The sequence below is a fragment of the Canis lupus genome, chromosome 5, assembly GCF_003254725.2.
Source record: "Canis lupus dingo isolate Sandy chromosome 5, ASM325472v2, whole genome shotgun sequence".
Lineage (NCBI taxonomy): Eukaryota > Metazoa > Chordata > Mammalia > Carnivora > Canidae > Canis > Canis lupus.
Genome location: NC_064247.1, coordinates 4068609 through 4086889, shown reverse-complemented (window position 1 = coordinate 4086889; position 18281 = coordinate 4068609). Strand labels below are relative to the sequence as shown.

Here is an 18281-nt window from a genome sequence, read left to right as displayed (position 1 = left end):
GCTGTTTTCCGTAATATCCAGTGTTAGCTTTTTTATGTCAAAAGAAAAATTTTTTAAAAGATTTTATTTATTAATGAGAGACACAGAGAGAGAGAGAGAGAAAGAGAGAGAGAAAGAGAGAGAGGCAGAGACACAGGCAGGGGGGGACGCAGGCTCCATGCAGGGAGCCCGACGTGGGACTCGATCCCAGGTCTCCAGGATCACGCCCTGGGCTGAAGGCGGCACTAAACCACTGAGCCACCCGGGCTGCCCCAAAATTTCTTTTTTTAAGCTTCTTGGTCCTCAATGAATTGACAGGTCTTCGGCTGTGTATATTCTCTCTACTATCCTTGAGTTTTGCTCTACTCGAGTGGGGAATCTGCCATGTGAGCATCGTGTGCCAAAGAACAGAAAGTCAGAAAGCCTTCCCTTTGTGCCACCTACACATCCCACATTTCCCTTTTTCTTCCCAAGACACAAGAACTTGCAGAGAGAAGATGAAGGATACAATCTGGGCTCCCAGGTCCTTAAGTTATCTCAAAAAATCTCAGAATTACTAGGAATACAGTCCCTGCTTCCTCGTGTATCGTCATTTATTTCTACACAAAAGGAGATAATAATCTACTGATTTAATGAGTAGCTGTGGACTTTTAATCACACGTCGGATATGGTCAGAAGGCTGCTATGCTGTCCTCTGAGTTACGCATCTCAATCTACACAGTAGAACACGGGGTCATTCTCTGCTCCTTCCCTGTTTGGAATCCACACACCTCCCGACAACAACACAGAAGTACATAAACAATCACTGAATCTAGGGGGTGCTACGCCTCCGCACCCTTCCCCACTGCTGCAGCCGTTCCTCAGCAGCCTTCATTTCTACTGGTGCAACCCCTTCCTAATTTGTCTCCCTGGTTCTAACTTTGCCTCCTACTAATCCTCTGGGGCACTCTTTCAGTGATTTCTCTAAGTTACAAAGTTGATAGTGTCATCATCTGTTTGCACGTTGTAGAAGGCTTCCCCACAAATGGGGGAAAACTTGATCTGTGAATGGCTCGTAGGCTTTCTTCAGGGTAATGTGGCCACTCCTGCTGCATATCTTCTATTCCTTTTGTTTTGTCTTTAAAGGTTTTATTTGACAGAGCCAGCTGGAGATGAAGACTGAGATAGCATGAGCAGGAAGGAGAGGGAGAAGCAGGCTCCCTGCTGAGCCCCAGGACCCTGGGATCATGACCTGAACCAAAGGCAGATGCTCAACCAACTGAGCCACCCAGGGCTCCCATACATCTTTTATTCCCAATTATATATGACTTCTTCGGATTATCACAAATCTGCCAGGCTGTTTACTGCTCTGCCACCAATACTTTGGTCTCCAATGTCTGCTCTGAACTTCCCTTCATCCTTTTCAATCCTGTCTCAGAAGTCATCTCTCCTGTGAGCCTTCTCTGGACCTCCCATCATCCATCACTTCATCCCTTCTATTCACCACCTATAGTTCTTTTTAAAATCCTCACTTTATATTCCAATCCCTTATTTGTAAGATTGTACCTCCAACTGGATATTAAACTTTCCAGGATAGGAATCTGGGGTCTTCTTTGTATTTTGATCACTTAACATACTGTTTGGCACAGAATGGGTAATCAACAAATATTAGTTACTAAAGGAAGTAATGCTCTCTGTGGGAAAAACAATGGTCTTAAAGGATTAAAGGTCAAAATAAGCTTTGCAAAAGGCAAACATCCCAATACTTAAAGCAGCAAAAGAATAGTTAAGTTCTTCAGTATTCATGCTTATGGGGAAAGACAGTAAGAGATTTAAAAAATCATGGACAATTTAGAAATCCTTTGTATTTGGCATTTGTATGTATTTATATAAACATTTGGCAGACTTATTTTCCTAATAACCTTTTGTTTTGGCTAACATTAAAACTAAACTGTGTGCCAACACACCAGCTGTAGGGTAAATGTTGTAAGTATCCTGGGCAGTAAGTCAGCTGAGCTAGAATTAAGAATTCATCATGAATAATCCATGCAATTCACACCTGGTTATGCATTCCCCTGGAAGGCAAGAGAGGTAGAAGGAAGGGAGTGGGTCAGCCATGCTTCGTATCTGGCACACTCTATAAATCCTAGAGAAGAGAGACACCTGCCAGCAGTCTATGTTTTTGTCACTTTTCCTGGCAAATAGGCCCAGAGGACAGAAGAAACTCAAAGTCAAACAAAAGCAAAGGGGTTATGAGGACTGTGAGTCACACTTGTATTTTGGGAAGTGCCCCTGATGGATGCAGCAGCATCAAACTGATTCCAGCCCATTACTTGAAACTAGTAAGAAGAAAAGAAAGTGGCACAATGTTTGGGTAAAAAAATCACCAAAAGCAAGAGTGAAGTTACCTTCCTAACAAAAACAGGAGAGGAACATACTTGAGAGGTTCTGTGTTCATGGGATAAATGAGACGAACTGCAAGTGGAGAGCTCTAGAAGTTTGTTCTAGATTTGAGTATCGTGATACCCTTAGGCTTCCAATTCAAAAGCTTCTTTACACAAATCTAGTATACCTCTGAAGACCTTCAGATCAACTTTTTCAGCTCCTTACTATGTTGCTAATGCACCATAATCCAGCTTTGAAACATCACAGCTGATAGACTTTAAAGCTAGGCAAAATCAAAGTCATGCTCTTGGATGACTGCCTGTGCTCTTCGTTTGATCCATGTAAAAGAAGCAGCAGGACATCTGTCTCACAACCAGAAACCCCCTAAGAGTCTCTGGAACAGTCCACGTCTCTGCTCTAAGCCCAAGAGATTCCTCTGTCACCACAGTTTTCAAGGCAATACAGAGTATAAAACTAGTTCATACTCTTCTGTGGAAAAGCACTCTCAGTGGTGAGAAGAGCCACAAAGGCTTCACACAGGCGGTGTGCTGCAAAGAGTGGAAATAACACTGAAAAGTTGCAGTTTTGGGCTTGGCTTGACCACTTGCATGAACTGAGGTCTGGCTTCCTTCTTAATAAAATGGGCTAATTCTTGCCTTGTCTTACTCACTAAAAAGAGCAAATGAGAAAAATGAAAGCATTTTTGAAAGTGCTTGTGTGTTGGTGCATGAGTTGAAGAAAGACTCCTTTGGATCCTCTTAAAAGACTCTACCAGGCCCTAGGAACTTAACATTGGCAAGATCCTGAGTGAGCTTTTTGCATTTCATGCCTCAGTTGTCCCTTTTGCAAAGCGGGTTCTCCTCCTGGCAGGCTCAGCAGTGTAAATATTAGAACAACGAACCATTTCTGTCCTGTATATTTAAGACTGGGGGCAGTCCCCAAGAGATTATGGGTAATGTGAAGAAGATTATATTTAGGAATCCTTCCTAAAACAAGACCCTAGAAACTTTCACTGCAAGTGAAAGTTTTAGACTGCATGATCCAAACATCTTTTTCTTCCCTTCTTTCCTCGCTCCTGTGTGAATAGCAAGCTTGGGTCATTCTCAGTCACCAGGCACCTATCCTGAGCCTTTCTTTCTCAGCACCCGGGGCAGGAAGGTGGGGAAGGCTGATTAAAATGGCCACCCATTCAGAAGAATATTGAGTCCATAGAGGGGAAAGGGCAGGGAGAGGGAGAGAAATGCTTAGAACTGGAGCACTGGAAGAAAGGTGAGACACAAAGGAAGGCAGAAGGCAGGAAGTTCATTGTTGTCTTGACAACCACACCTCTGCTGTTTCCAGTGAGTTCACCCCACAGGGAGGTGTCCAGCTCTGCTCTGGGCAAACCCCATCACTGTGGGAGGGGAGGGCAGAGGGAGAACAGGAGGCTGGAAAGGTGGTAACTGCGTGGTCTACATGATGGGACCGGCTCCCAACTTCTACTAGACTGCAGGTTAAAGTATGCTCAGCCATGATCTGGGAGAGAATTAGGGACTGGGCTTAAATAAGCACACGTGGTAGGGCTCCAAGTTATGCTGAGGAAGCTTGAAAAGACTAGCCTCAAAGAACGAGGCATGGACAAAAACAGATGTCAAAGAAAAACACTGAAAGGAGGATCGGGAAAAGTAACTATAATGAACAGAATCACCTTGGGGTAGAAAAGCTACCCAAAGGTATTCGTTTCTAGTTTCCTGTCTATAGGCTGAATTTTAAAATCTTTCCAAATAGAAGGTTATCCATCCTGATACTAAGGGTGTGGAACAGATCTCTGGCGACGACTCCAGAATCTCCACATAGTAGGGATTCTGGGGGAACCACTTGTGGTTAGAAAACAAGGGGCACAGGGGAGGAGGTGGCCAAGGGACTTATCTTGAAGCTGCATTTACACAGCAAGCATACCACTGTTTACAGATTATATATTTATTGGGGAAGGACTAAATTCCCCCCAAGAAAATCTCTGGCACCATAATTACATCAGCAGTAGTATTTCCTACGGGTTTACCTGTACTCCCTCCCTGCTCTAGTACCATCCAGGTCTACTCCACGGGGCATCTGGTGAATCTATATCTAAAGATAGAGGTAAAGATCAAACCTCAAGCATAACATATGGCTATGTCTCCAATATGTCTGTCTCCAAGTTAACAGGAAAAGGCAAATAATCTCCCCCCATGGCTGAAAGCAGTAGGAAATACCCTGGATCATTTAAGAGGTGGATAAGATTCCCAACATGGGTGCAATCTGACCCCTCAGTGAGATGGAAATCTAGGATTCTGGTCTCCAAAAAGGAGCAACTAGCTTACAGAGAGTGTACCAACAGTTTTTTTCAACGTTAGATGTCCAGCTGGTTTAATTACTGTAGACTTTCTGGTTTACTCCGGGTTTCTGAGTCAGAAATGTTCTCCAGTGAATCAGCTCCAGGGCTGACTGCCTGAGGGGTGCGATATACTCAGCAGGGCACATCTGGCAGGACATCCTGCTCGAGGCAGCAAGTGTCCACTGAAGACCGATCAGAACCGAGGGGAGGAGGGTGAAAGATACAAAAGTCACTGGCCCAGAGGAGAGGGCAGATAAGCAGCTTCTGAATCGTGGAGCACGCACGACAGGGAATGGTTTCCGTGACTATCCCCAAGACCAGGACCTGTAATCCCCAAGTGAGCACTCCCTCCAAGAAGGGGACCGGGTATAGGTTAGCCTGCAGCGCCACCTGGTGCCCAGAGGGAGGATTCCTAGTCCAAGTCCCCCACGTAGCAAGAGCTTGCGGCGCTGAGATGTGTTTAACAAAATGATCTTTCTCTGTCTTCTGGGCGCATGAACACTCTGTCTCGCACACACACTGTTTCTGCCTCTCTCAGGTATTGAAAATACATTTAAAGGTTACTTTTTCTCTAAAAGTAGAAATAATGTCCTCTTTTAAAAATGTTCACTGTCTGGAATATTCTTTATGCAAAACCTGTCTAAATGATATTACGTCTACATCACGTCTAGCTTTAAACGCTTACTTTCCTCTATAAAGCCTCCCTAACGTTTACCCCCAAGAATCCTACTGTTTTTTTTTTTTTTTTTTTTTTTTTTTTACTGTGTTTACCGTCTACACCATGGCATTTAACCTCATATTGTTCAATAGTTCTAACTGGTTCATATGGGTTCTCTCTTCACTTAGGCTAAAAGAACCTTAAAGTAGAAAGAGTCACATTATAAAATCTGGAGAGCTAGTATTCAGCTGCTACTGGATGCAGACGCATCAAATTTTATCCAAAAATTATTTGTAAAGAGGTCACTATAACAAAGACTACACAAAGTTAATTTCCTAGAGAGTAAATGAAGAGCTGGTTAGGAGCACCTGCATTAGGAGGCAGTTCCCCGGTCTGAAGAAACTCTGAGGTTCTGCTCTGGATAGGACTGGGGAAGGAGACTTTAAGTATGTAAGACAGGATGGAGAGCACAGATAAAAATCACAAGAAGAAAGGGTGAAGAAAAGAATTTGTCTTTTGCTACTAAGAGATCCAAAGCAAGCACACTATAAAGACTTCTCCAAAAAGAAACACATTAAAATGTAAATGTACTCTTTACATCAGATGTTACTGCCCTAGCAATTTAGAGTCCCCAAGGAAATGGAACACGGAGCTTGTAAACATGGACGAGAACTCACACTTAATGAGTGCTCCACGCGCCAGGCATGCACCGGGAGGCTTTCATTATCCTCTCTTATCCTTGGACTACCTTTATGAGCTATGTACTGTTATTCCCATTTGGAGAGTAACTGAGGCAGAGAGAGGTTAAGTGACTTGTTCTGTCACAAAGATAGTAAGATGCAAAGTAGGATTTGAATTCAGATCTGACTTCAAAGCCCATATTCTTACTTCCCTGTGTGGAAGGAAAGAGGTTGAGAAGCACGACAGCAGGAGATGCTTCCAGAGAGGGCCAGCTTCCATGGGCCACACGGTGGGAGGTCCACAGCAAAGAGGTCACTACGTTCTTTTGGAAAGGAGAATGGAACTAGGATAGGAGAGGGCCTGAAGGGCCCAAAGGAAAAACCTCTTCTCAGGTTCAACTGTGGCTCTGGGAATTCAAGGTCCTCACTTAGAGAGCTGTGGAGGAGGCATGTAACAGACACTCAGTTTACATTGTTGTTTCCGGTCCCCCAGCACTACTGAGGAATCCCTGAGATCCTCGCTAGTGATTATACAGGGACTGATTGGAATGGCATGTGATGTTCATTTGACCAAATTTCCATGTGTATTGAGAGAATGAGGAATAAGACAGAATCCTTGCTCTCAGGATACTGACAGTCTGGAACTGTCCTTCGGAACTATCCTAGGTTCCCACGTGTACTTATGGACGGCCATGAGACACCAGCAACTTGACTTGAAGAAGGGTTCTGAGGTTTAAATAGCTCCTGATATTGTTTTATTCTTAATAGATGCAATGATCAATTCTGCCTCTCTGAGTGTATGAGAATTTACAGGCAGAAGGACAAAAACACACAGGCACAGGCAATCAGATACCACCTACCTGTTACAACCTTAAAGATGTATTCAACTAGAATATGGTATGATATTACCATCAAGAGGGTATTATCTAAGGGTATTATCATACCCTATTATCCTCAGGATATGATAGAAAAAACATGATGTCTTCATCCTAAGATGGGTGTAGAGTAAGTGACACCCAAGAACTATAGCAGGGAGACCTCTGGGGCCCATCCTGGCCCAATCTACATAACTTGAGAACTCCCCTTTGTCAAGGTCTAGTGGAAGAGGCATGGGACAAGCAGTGCTCCTTTCCCCCAAGGAAGCACAATACAATGTGAGCAAAGCCATAAGTGCAAAAAATTATTTTCAGTACATCTAAAAGCTACTTGAGTCAATAATGAGAGGGCCAGAAAGTAATCTGACAGGGTTTGAGATAATTTTGAGACTTAGTTTGTGTCTGGGGCTCTTGCAGAAGTATGCTACCTTCCTACAGAACCTGTGCATAGAAAGAGATCAGGTGTAAGAAACCACAGGGCACCAGAAGCAAATTAAAATAAAGAGAAGTTTATGGAGGAAAAAAGAAAGCTGCAATCTGTGTTTCTTGAGTAACTCTGAATCTTAACTCTGAAAATCTTTTTCTGATTGGGAAGAGGATGTAGACTAGGGATACCTAAGGAGACCATGCAATCTCTGATCCAGGAATGTTAAATAAAAAATATGCAGACAAAAATGAATCTATATACTACCATTGTGTGCATGTGTCCAAGTCCACTCAGGTGGAAAGCAAGAGAGATTAGTTGCAAACGAGGGAGGCCGAGGGACTCCCCAGTGAGGCCAGTTCTAGTGGCCATGGCTTGGTGAGAAACCCTGCAGAGTGAGGAGGTGGGGGAGGCAGTATGGAGTACCAGAGACTGCATGGACTTTGAGGCCAGGATGATCAAAGTGGAATCTTGGGGGTGGTACTTACTAGCTCGATGATTCTGGGAAGGTTAATCTGAATATCCTTTTCCTTACTTGTAAAACGTGTAAATATATGTGTTTCACAGAACTGCCCGGCATGTTAGTACATGAAGCACACAGCTGCTTAGCTGGTATTGTTAGTGTTAGTATTAAATAAATGTCAGCCCCTTTCCTGTTGCACTTGCTTGTACCCTTTGGTGGCCTGGAGTTTCCCTGAAGATATGACCAATATGGAAAGACCCTTTAGCCACCTACTACCTAGACATGAGCACATGGACTCCACTTAAAGAACACCTAAGACTCCAGAGAGGCCGAAAAGAATTAGTGCAGGCAAACAGGACGTGGTCAGCCATTCAGACGGTCTCTCAGAGAGAGGACATTCGTGCCTGGCAGCACAGCCCTCTGCGATGGTCCTCTCCTCGCTCTCCACACGCCTTCTCCAGACTTTTCCTGGGAGATGGTTTGTAGAGACTGCGTTTCTAAGAAAACGAGTCCATGGCCTGGCATAACGTCCAGAGCTGGCCATTTAATTTTCTCCTGGGTCCCCTGTTTGTGGGACTCCTTAAACCTGACACATTCTATCTTTTCTCCTTCATTTCTCTATAATTCCTGATTTCACATACTTTTCTACTCTCCTTTGCCCACAGATTCCAGAACCTTCTCCTTTTTTCCTTCCTCTTTTCACACTACTCCATTCTCACGTGCCCCCCAACACACACACATACGCACACAAACACACTCACTCACTCACTCTTTAAGAAATCCTGATGTAGATGCCAGGAATGTGTCTGCTGCCCTTTTGACACAGAGTCTGATGCCATCTTCGGGGCCACGGGGAGGGCAGAGCCACGGGACGTGGCATTCGTGTACTCTACTGCTAGCTTGCCTCATATTTTTATCGTGGCCTTGCTCTGGGCATCCAGGCAGGGAACCAGTCCAGCTTCTTCTCATTCCTTTGATCTACATCAGGCCTCCATAATAATCTCACCCCTTACCTTGGCTGGATCTTCCTGCCCCAAACCTTCTACCATCAATGAAGCACAGTACATCTCTCCTCTTTCCCTCCAACCTAGTCATGTCTGAGTACTTGTCCAACTTCCTAACCCTGAATCTGATGCATGCAGGGATATTGTTAAGTTTCTTCTGTTTTCGGACATGAGCAGTCTGCACAAGCTGGATTCACTCCTTGGCTTAGACTGCTCCCCCCACTCCTCTGCCCCTCCCTTTGTCTCTAATTCCAAACAAGGAGTGCTCCTTCTTACATAATTGGATGTTCCCAGCACAGAAGCTGACATACGAGGTCAGGCGCGCATGCGTGCAAGACTTTCCTTTGACTTAACAATGCCTTTTTTGGGCATCTAACTTCTCTTCAGCTCCCTTCCCCCACTCTCTCCACACCATCAACAATCAAAGGAGATTTATGAAGGCTGGCTCAGATCAGCACTCTTCCAACTTTGGCTTAGAAGGAGGGGTCATGAGGTTGAATTTACTCTCTCTTTTTTTTTAGGCTAGAGAGAAAGCTCAAGAGTGAGCGAGTACACGCTCATGATTTGGCAGGAGTCCTTGGCTTCCAAGGCAGTTATGTATATAGATCTTTTAAGGGAGCAAGGAGAGTAAACAAAGCTGAAGACAGAAGAACTTATCTTCTTGGAGCTGATAATGGTGGAGGTTGGAAAATTATGACATTTTAAGGAGATAAACGTAAGTGTGGATGGCTGCACCGTCCCTGATGCCCAGGCTGCAGGGTGTTCAAGATGACCAGAGAAGTGGCAGTAGCTATCAGTGGCACCAATACCGACTCTCCTTCCCTTTAAAGTGCAGAACTTAAAGAAGGAGAGCCCAGTACTCTGCAAAAGGATACAGCTCCGATACTCGTGGCTTCAGAGACAGAACAAACATGATGCCCCCTGAGCAGGCGTCATGGGGACAGTTTCCCAGAGGTCAACCCCGAAGCAGGCAGGGACCACACCATACCTCTTGTCAGAGTAGCACTGGTAGGTGGAGGGGTGGGGGAGGTGCTGTAGCTTTGTGGGGGGGGGGGGAAGGGATCAAATTCCAGCTTATTTGCTTACCAAAGCAAGTAAAGCCCAAGAATGTAGCACTGTATGAACTCCTTTTTAAAAATAAAAAGTAATGTAAGCTGTCCAGGGGAGAAGTAACACGGGCTGACCTTAGGAAGCTGCAGGGCCCTTTGTGTTACGTGTGAATGTGCGCACACTGAAATGTGGTTTGGATTTTACAAAGTGACTGATAATCTCCTCTTGAGGAATGTAGACTCTAAGGCAAAAATTTTTACTGGTTTTTAATCTCTCTAAATCCCAGGGTAATCCCTAAAAGATAAAGTCATTATAGCTGAAAATCAGGCAAACGTGCGTTCAATTTTGCTTGTGGTATACTTATTAGCTCTGTGATTTGGATTAAATAACCACAATTCTTTGTAAGCCTCAGCTTCCTCATCTTTGAAATGGGATCATGATCCCTCCTTCACAGAGTTGTTAAGTGGATTAAGTGATATAATATGCTGTGTGTTCAGCATAGTGTCTGTACAAAGTAAAATTGCAACAAAGGCTTGCTGGATACCAAATATTCTGAAGGTGACAAGGTTATCAATGTCTACACTTTGAGTCCTGAAATAAGCCCTGTCTTGTCCATGTCTACCATACACAGGGGAACTTGCTAGTATGAGACCACAGATCCTGCAAGCCTATGGAAGGGGAACTGGAATTCTTTTTCTAGATATCCATGGTTTCCTCTTGACTCCTATCTTACAAAAGCTTCAAGAGTACTGTGAACCCAACACAAGGGATTTCAGAAGAGGGCCATGTTTATACATCATTAAAAAGATGGAATGATTTCTAGGGAAAGATGGAAGGCCTTGACCACGGAAGGATGAGACTCTTAATTCTAGTCTGTGGAGACTCGGGGTGAGAAGGGTGTCAGCCGGCTGTGTTCCCATTTCCACTGTAGCTAACACAAAACAAAATGGACTTAAGGATACACTCTGATTAGAAATAAGTAGGAACCGGGATCCCTGGGTGGCTCAGAGGTTTAGCGCCTGCCTTTGGCCCAGGGCGCGATCCTGGAGACCTGGGATCGAATCCCACATCGGGCTCCCGGTGCATGGAGCCTGCTTCTCCCTCTGCCTATGTCTCTGCCTCTCTCTTTGTGACTATCATAAATAAAAAAAAAAAAAAAAAAAAAAAAAAAAAAAAAGAAATAAGTAGGAACCTTTTGACAGGAAGGGATATGAGACAACTGAACAAGCACAAAACATCACTGCCTAAAAAAAAATCTATGATGAGCAAAGATAACAGATCACAGTTATAACAAGTTTTCAAAAAGTGATCAACCACAGTATTTTGTTCTTGCACAAAATTCATATTGGCTTCATTCAAATTCACTAGAAACATCCAGAATTTCCTTCCTGTAACAAATGGAGATGTCACCCCATTAAAAAAAAAAAAAAAAAGGAAAAGGAAAAAGAAAGTCAAGAGAAATTTAGCTGTAAGCCCTCACCCTCTCCCTGATTTCGTTATGGTGTGAACTCCCTGTGGGTTTTGCCACCAGGTGGTTACCTACCCAGCTAACTAGAAGCATGGTTCTAGTGGAAGTGTCACGGAAAGGAGATGAAAAGGTTAGAAACGTAGCCTGACTCACAGTCCTCTTCATGAGGAAAGGCACTACTTGATTCCAGCAGCTCTTTCCAGGCATGTAACCAGGAGCACCAGTAATCCTGGAAAATACTACTGAATTCTGTACTTAACCTATGCCTGTCTGTGCCACAAAGAGACCCAAGTGGTCTGCTTCCCCATGTAAGACACAGAAATACTCTGCCAATGAGTCCACTGGCACAGGGTCACCCGGAAAGGCTTTATGAAGCCATAGTTGTTTAGGAGCTCTATTCTGCAAAACTCAGAGCCAGGCACACTGAGGACGCTAGCCTTTGCAGGAGAAGACTGGTATAGAGTTGGGCATCCTGAAGACATAAAAGTAGAGCAAATTTGGGGCCACTAGCAGGAGGAATTAGAAACAAAAATATTTGTTTTTCTTTTCCTTCCTTCCTTTTACTGAAGTGCAAATATTAGGACCTAACATCTACTGGACACCTTTTATGAACCTAAAGAGATTGATATAATTACTATTTTCCAGATGAGGAAGAGAGATTAATCAGAGCATAGTAGTATATTGTGTAGATAAGAGCTTGGGCTTTGGAACACCTGGGTTTGATTTCTGCCTCCACCACACCTTAGCCTGATGACCATGAATAAGGCCCTCAGTTCTAACCCCCACGAAACTGTACAAAATGTGAAAAGTAGGAGTGGAGTCTGTTTTGTTCTCTACTGACCAGCCCAGTGAATAAAGAAGTAAGACCAAAACAAATTCCCAGCTGGACAGAGATGTCGGAGTATTTCAAGGTAAAGCGGATGAATGCTACAAACAGCCTGGACAACTGGCTACCAGTATGGTTAGACCAGAGGGCATGACACATTTACTTCTGCACATCCCATCAGCTCCACTTTATCCTTTGTCTCTTCCCTATCCCTAGGGAATTTATAATCATTGCCCACTGAGAGTAATGCAACCTGGCTTAGAATTCTCAGTCTGAAATTCCCTTGTATTTAAGTCCTGTTTTAGATCTCCAAGAACCCTAACTACGTAAAATACCACTTCAATGATCTGCGTATGATTCTCGAATATATTTCTCTTTATCTGGTACTGGCTCTAGTCCTTTAATATTCCGAGTTGTTCAAACTTTAGGTAAACTTCTTCTTACCTTTTTAATATATAAATCTTAATCTTTTTAAAATTTCCCGACTCATCTATACTTTTCTGTTCCTATTGAGTGACTTCCTATGTTTTGAAACCAATTCATCATGTAAATGACTTCAAGGACAGGGGTAATCAATGATCACATACCAGCTAGTTTTAGAATCTTCCAATTTTTGGAAAGCACTTGGAAGATCAGCAAGGAGAAACTTAATAGAGGAAAAAAGAAACGAAGGCTCGGTCAGCAACGTTCACAAGTGACTGAATAAAAACACAGACTCTACTTCAAGTATGAGGGTAACGAGAAAAGAACTTTATTCTTTTATTTGAGATAGAAGATAATTAAATTATTGGACATCTAACGAGCATCTTCTATGTCCTGGGTCCTGTGTAAATTGCTGGGGATATAAAGCCAGGTCTAGTCCTTGGAGAACTGGTAGTCTAGGGTAAAGTTTCTCAACCTCTGCACTACTGATATTTTGAGTAGATGATTCATTGTTATTTGGGGGGCGGGGGGGAAGGTGAGGAGGGAGAATGCTGTCTGTGTCGTGTAGGGCATTCAGCAGCATCCCTGGCCTCTACCCACTGGATGAAATAGCTTCCTGCCTCCCTTCTCAGTTGTGACAACCAAAAATATCTCCAGATATTACCAAATACCCTTGGGAGAAAACTGCTCCCCACTCGAGGACCACTAGTTTAGGGAAAGATCGTTTCTTTAATACACTGTGATAAGTCGTACAATCATCACAACCGTGAGTAGAAAGGAGGGCTCCTTAGATTTTGGGGCAGGTAGAAGAATATGCCACAAGAAGTTTCACAGAATAAATGACATTTAATGCTTAATTTTTGAAAATATTTAGCAGTAGAAGCAGACAAGAAGAGGGAAAACTCTGGACATAGGGAAGGAGATGGAATGAGAGAGAGGAGAGAGAATGAGCAGAAGAATGAAGAGAGAAAGACCATTCTGGCAGAGATAAGAGGGTGAACAAAGGCCCAGAGCAAGAGGGACCACAGAGTGTCTGGCCAGGAGGAAGGGTTTGCATGGGGCAGAATCAGAAATAAGGCTGGGACCAGACCATGTCACATAAGGAGGAAGCTGAAATTTTCATATAATAAATAAATACATACTTTAAACACAGTGGAGCCCTTTTTTAAACAAAAACTTACCTAAATCTCTAGCCTATTATACTGACCAAAATAAAATTGCTTAGACCATGGTGCACTCAGTTTTCCCCTTAGCTTCTAAAGCACCTCTGTGGAACCCTAGAACTCTGGGAAACATAGTAGAATAATCACTTTTGTAGGCAACAGGGCACCACTGAAGGATGTTAAGCGCAGACTATATGTTCATATTTGCTTTTCAGAAAAAGCACTCTAGTGGCAGAGTTGAGTATAGAGGAGGGACAAGGGGGAAAGTCAAAAGGCATGGAGACTGTCAGCCTTTATAAGTGGGTTTCACTTAAGAGACCAGTCGTCAGCTACAACACGTAGGAAAAAGCACATTGGCTTTGGACTTACACACATGTAGCTTCAAAGTCCAGGTGTCACTAACTATGGCCTTGGGCATGCTAGCTTGGGCTTGCCAAGCTCTATTTTCCTCTATAAAATGGGGCTACCTACCTCACTTGGCTGCTACAAGAAAACATATGTACACAGAGGTCAGGTGCTGGCATATGAGGAGAACTCAGCAAATGTAAAAGCACATCATCTTCTTTCACTAGGTCTTTTTATTATTAAAGCTCATTAAGGCTTCCCTAATCTTAAGTAACTCTGAGTGTGGGAGGGGAGATTTACTTGCTTGTTGTTAATGAATTTTCTACTTGTAGAACTGACACATAATTCTGTTTTTAACATTGGTTTTTCTTTTTTGGAGTGACTTATTATCATGAGCCACATGCCAACAGAGGAGGTCAGAATTTGGCTCCTTACTTTAGTATCTGCCAGGATGTCTCAAAGGAGAAAAAAAAAAAAAAAAAAAAAGAATGGTCAAAAGGTCAAAACAGGTATATCTGTTTAGTTCTGAGACCATGTCTCTGGCCATCCTGAGTTTAGCAAAGCTTGTGTCAGTTTCATGGTTAGGAAGTCAGCAACTAAAAACTCCACCCACGTACAGATCTTTTAGGAGACGCAAGTGGCTTTGGGATCACAATCCACATCTTACATCCAAGTATACTTTGATTCCTTACCATCCAATGTAAGTAACTTTTTAAGTTAATATTTATATACCTTTTGGAGAAAACAAACTTAATTTTCAGAGCACTGATCTGTTTTTTCCTTGTCTCACCGTTTATCATCCCAGTGAAAAGGTCAGTGAAGAGAAATGTCCACTGTACACAGTGAAAGGTATAGGGCTTGGGGGTTTAACTGGGTGGAGAATTGATCCCCGAGTAGGAAGAGTTAAGGTAAAGTGTCTTAAGATCACAGGCTGGGTCTATAAATCAGTGGATTATGCCAGAAGCCTCACAGAAGCAGACCCATTTATACTTTAGACATTGAGGTGATTAACACAAGCCTTTCGGTACTCTTGAGGCAGTCTCATCCCTGTGCCCCTATGAGAGAACCTGTCCTCCCTCAGGGCTGCAGGGTTCCTAGACTCTTATTTTCCTCTCTAGTGCAGAATTCAGCATCACATCCACCCTTGCCCAGCTTGAGACTCTGATACAATGGCGAACTCCGCTGTCTTACCTCTGAATTAAGGTCCCAAAGACAAGATGAAGAACTTTCTGCATGTTTTCTGTACACAGCCATCTCCACTGTTCCATGAGCAGCAAGAGGAGCAGATCTAGGGCTGTGTCAGCTAGCTCTGTCTCTGCTCCTGGGGAATGAAAAGGCATCAAAGGTAACTCAGAAGCGACCCAAGCTGGAGGAACATATTTCCATACATTGGATCTTCATCTTTAGATCAATTATTGTGTATTTCTGTAATCCTTCTATACTCAACAGATGTTTACTTTATATCTAAAAGGTTTAGTTGATAGGCTCTATATTTCTTTACAATTCCTTTGCTTATGTTCCTTAGTCACTCAATAGTATATACCTTTCTAAAAGATTTTGCATATAATTATTTTGCCCATCTAGCTGCTGTTTCTTTGGTATTTCCCCCAAGTAGCTGAATAATTCTGTTCCAAGTAACTGCTCCCAACTAGTGACTAACTGGAACTGGCAAGGCCCAGTTTCTTCCATTCTTATATTCCACTGGCCTCCACAAAGCTTCACGGAAATGTTGCGGGCAACAGATTTAGGGAAAGATTTGGGATTCACTGTCCCGTAAACAAGTTGCTTTGAAAGCATCTCCATTACACAGAACTGTTCGATTGGGATCTAGAAGGCTTCAGTTTGCTTTTGAGATCACATGTGGTTCTAGGAAGAGAACTCCACCTTTGGTAAAATATGCCATGACAATGACTGATTCCTTTCCTTTTTCAAAGACTGGAAAGACCACAAATAAGTTCACATCCATGTTAAGCCAAAGTCTCCTGAACAGATGTACTTTATGGATGGAAGCACCTGTTTTTTTTTTTTTTTTTTAAAGATGATTTATTTATTCATGAGAGACAGAGAGAGAGAGGGGCGCAGACATAGGCAGAGGGAGAAGCAGGCTCCATGCAGGGAGCCCTGATGTGGACTTGATCCCGGGTCTCCAGGATTATGCCCTGGGCTGAAGGCAGGCACCAAACCACCGAGCCACCCCGGGATCTCCACACCTGTTCTTTAACCCAGTTCAGGGGGTCCCATGTCATCTGTGATTTGCTTCCTAGGAGATGTCCCCAGGAATACATAATATTCCAGAATGAATCTCAACAATCTGGTGCTACTGCTGCAATTAGTATCATAATCAATCATCAACACTAATTTTGTTAGTCTGGGACCAGTGGGTATTGTCTGGGCCAGCTTGCTCAAGCTCTCCTCCCTAAAGGGTTCTTTAGGACATTAATAATTTTAGATTTGGGTGAATCTGCTAGAACCGAGTCCTACTTTTTCTTAATCCCATCTGATATATATTTTTTTCTTACACTGCATTTCAAGGGGGCATGGGGACTGGTATAGTTACTTTCCAGTCATTTGCTCAAAGACAGGATATTCAGTTCCTTGGGAAACAGCACCATCCTGAGCATCAGCCACCCTTCTGGATTCTAGGGTTTTGTTTCAGTGTTTACTTAGAGCTGCCACCACGTGGTGACAACTGGTCATAGCAGTAAAAAATAAGAAAGCAAAGAGGCACCAAGTCCTCTGGAAGAACACTGGTAAATTTCTTATCAGGTGAGCATTTTGAGTTTCTCAGGGCTTGAAGAGAAGCTGAGGCATAAACTATACCCTTAGAGATATGACGTTTGAAACTTACAGGCCTGACTTTGGCTAGAAGTATACTGTGTTACCCATTTTGTCTTATTTGTAATTTCTTACAGTTCTCTGATGCTTTGCTATTATCACAGTTCATTTACTTAACCGGTGAGATATGTGTGAAGAGGTGAAGTTGTGAACTTCACGTTTCACACAGTTAAGTTGAGGTCCATACAGTAGAGGTCAGGTGACTATTCAAGGGCACCTGAGAAACAATGCTGAAGTCAGCCTTTCCCCCGCACCCCTTTAGAACCCAAGATTTTGTGATCTTTTCTTTTCAGTGAGAGACTCTGTCTTGGTGGACTTGAAAAACCTTTTATAAGTTCTGGCTCAGCAAACAAACTAATGTCCAGGGCTCTCAATTTTTCCTCTGTGAAAAAAACATCTGTGCTTCTTCTGGGAAGCAAACCTGCCCTGTCCTCACCTCTTCTCCCTCTCTGCTCTATGTTAGGGAACTGGGAGGCGGCCTCTGCCAGGGCAGTAAATGAACCAGAAGGAAAAGATCCAGGGAAAAGGAAGGATTCCATGTTGCTCTTCAGTTGCCCTGTGGTATATCAAAGCAGAGATTTCCAACAGGCAAGTGGAAAGACAACATCCAATAGTTAGGCACCATTAGCACACAATAGATTTAAAATCAAGAGTACAAATGAGATCACTCAGGGGGAGTATGCAGAGTAAGAACAGAGAGCCAAAAATAAAGTTCTGGAAGGCTACCAAGGGAATCCACAAAGGGGACTGAGGGAGGACCCCAGGAGACGGGTACCACAGACATGAAAGAAAGTAAGTTTGCAGATAAAGGGAGTCGTCTAAAGATGCCCAAGTGTGGCAAAAATAACATAAATAATGATATTGTAAGCATGGATCTTATTTTGCTGGACCAGAACCCCGTTTTTGTGCTGTTTCTCTGTTTGACTCAGCTCTAGGGACAGTGTCAAATTCCTTCGTATCCCAGGCCTCGGCACAGTACCGCAAACACTGGTGTTGAACACATGGCTTGCCTCGTTGAACGCAAGAGGAATTAAATCCATGAATTCCAACTGTCACAGCCTGCCTCCCTTCTCTGTGGGAGCAGAGATCTTGTCACGTACCTGGATCACTACTGCTGAGGTCTTGGGCTGGCACAGCTGCATCTGACACATAACCATCCACATAGCCTTTGGGGCTTTGTTCAGGCTCTTTTTCTGGGACTTCTGTTGGCTGTATTTCTAATAACTTTGTCTGTTTTTCAATAAAGGATTCCATCCCAGACATGGACAGGATCTCTGACTCCTGAAGAAAGAGCCAGTGGCACATCACATAAAGAATGAAGAAAACAGGAGAGCATCTGTGGCACTTCCGATTTTCCCTGTTCCTTCCCTG

General features: G+C 43.4%; 1 protein-coding gene and 1 long non-coding RNA gene across 7 annotated transcripts in view; one reads left to right on the top strand and one right to left on the bottom strand.

Moving 5' to 3' along the window:
• Positions 1-18281, bottom strand: part of SNX19 (sorting nexin 19) — a 40736-nt gene that overhangs the window by 12851 nt on the left and 9604 nt on the right. For all 6 annotated transcript variants that reach the window (XM_049109749.1, XM_025464886.3, XM_035716589.2 and 3 more), the window contains 2 exons: positions 18011-18191; positions 15267-15396 (listed from right to left, as the gene is read on the bottom strand). In XM_049109749.1, the coding sequence (XP_048965706.1) occupies positions 15267-15396; positions 18011-18191 (311 nt within the window). The remainder of the gene's footprint in view (positions 1-15266; positions 15397-18010; positions 18192-18281) is intronic.
• LOC125755072 (uncharacterized) lies at positions 9232-18161 on the top strand. Its single transcript, XR_007410584.1, has 2 exons — positions 9232-9515; positions 17374-18161. It is a non-coding gene; the product is annotated as an uncharacterized LOC125755072 (long non-coding RNA).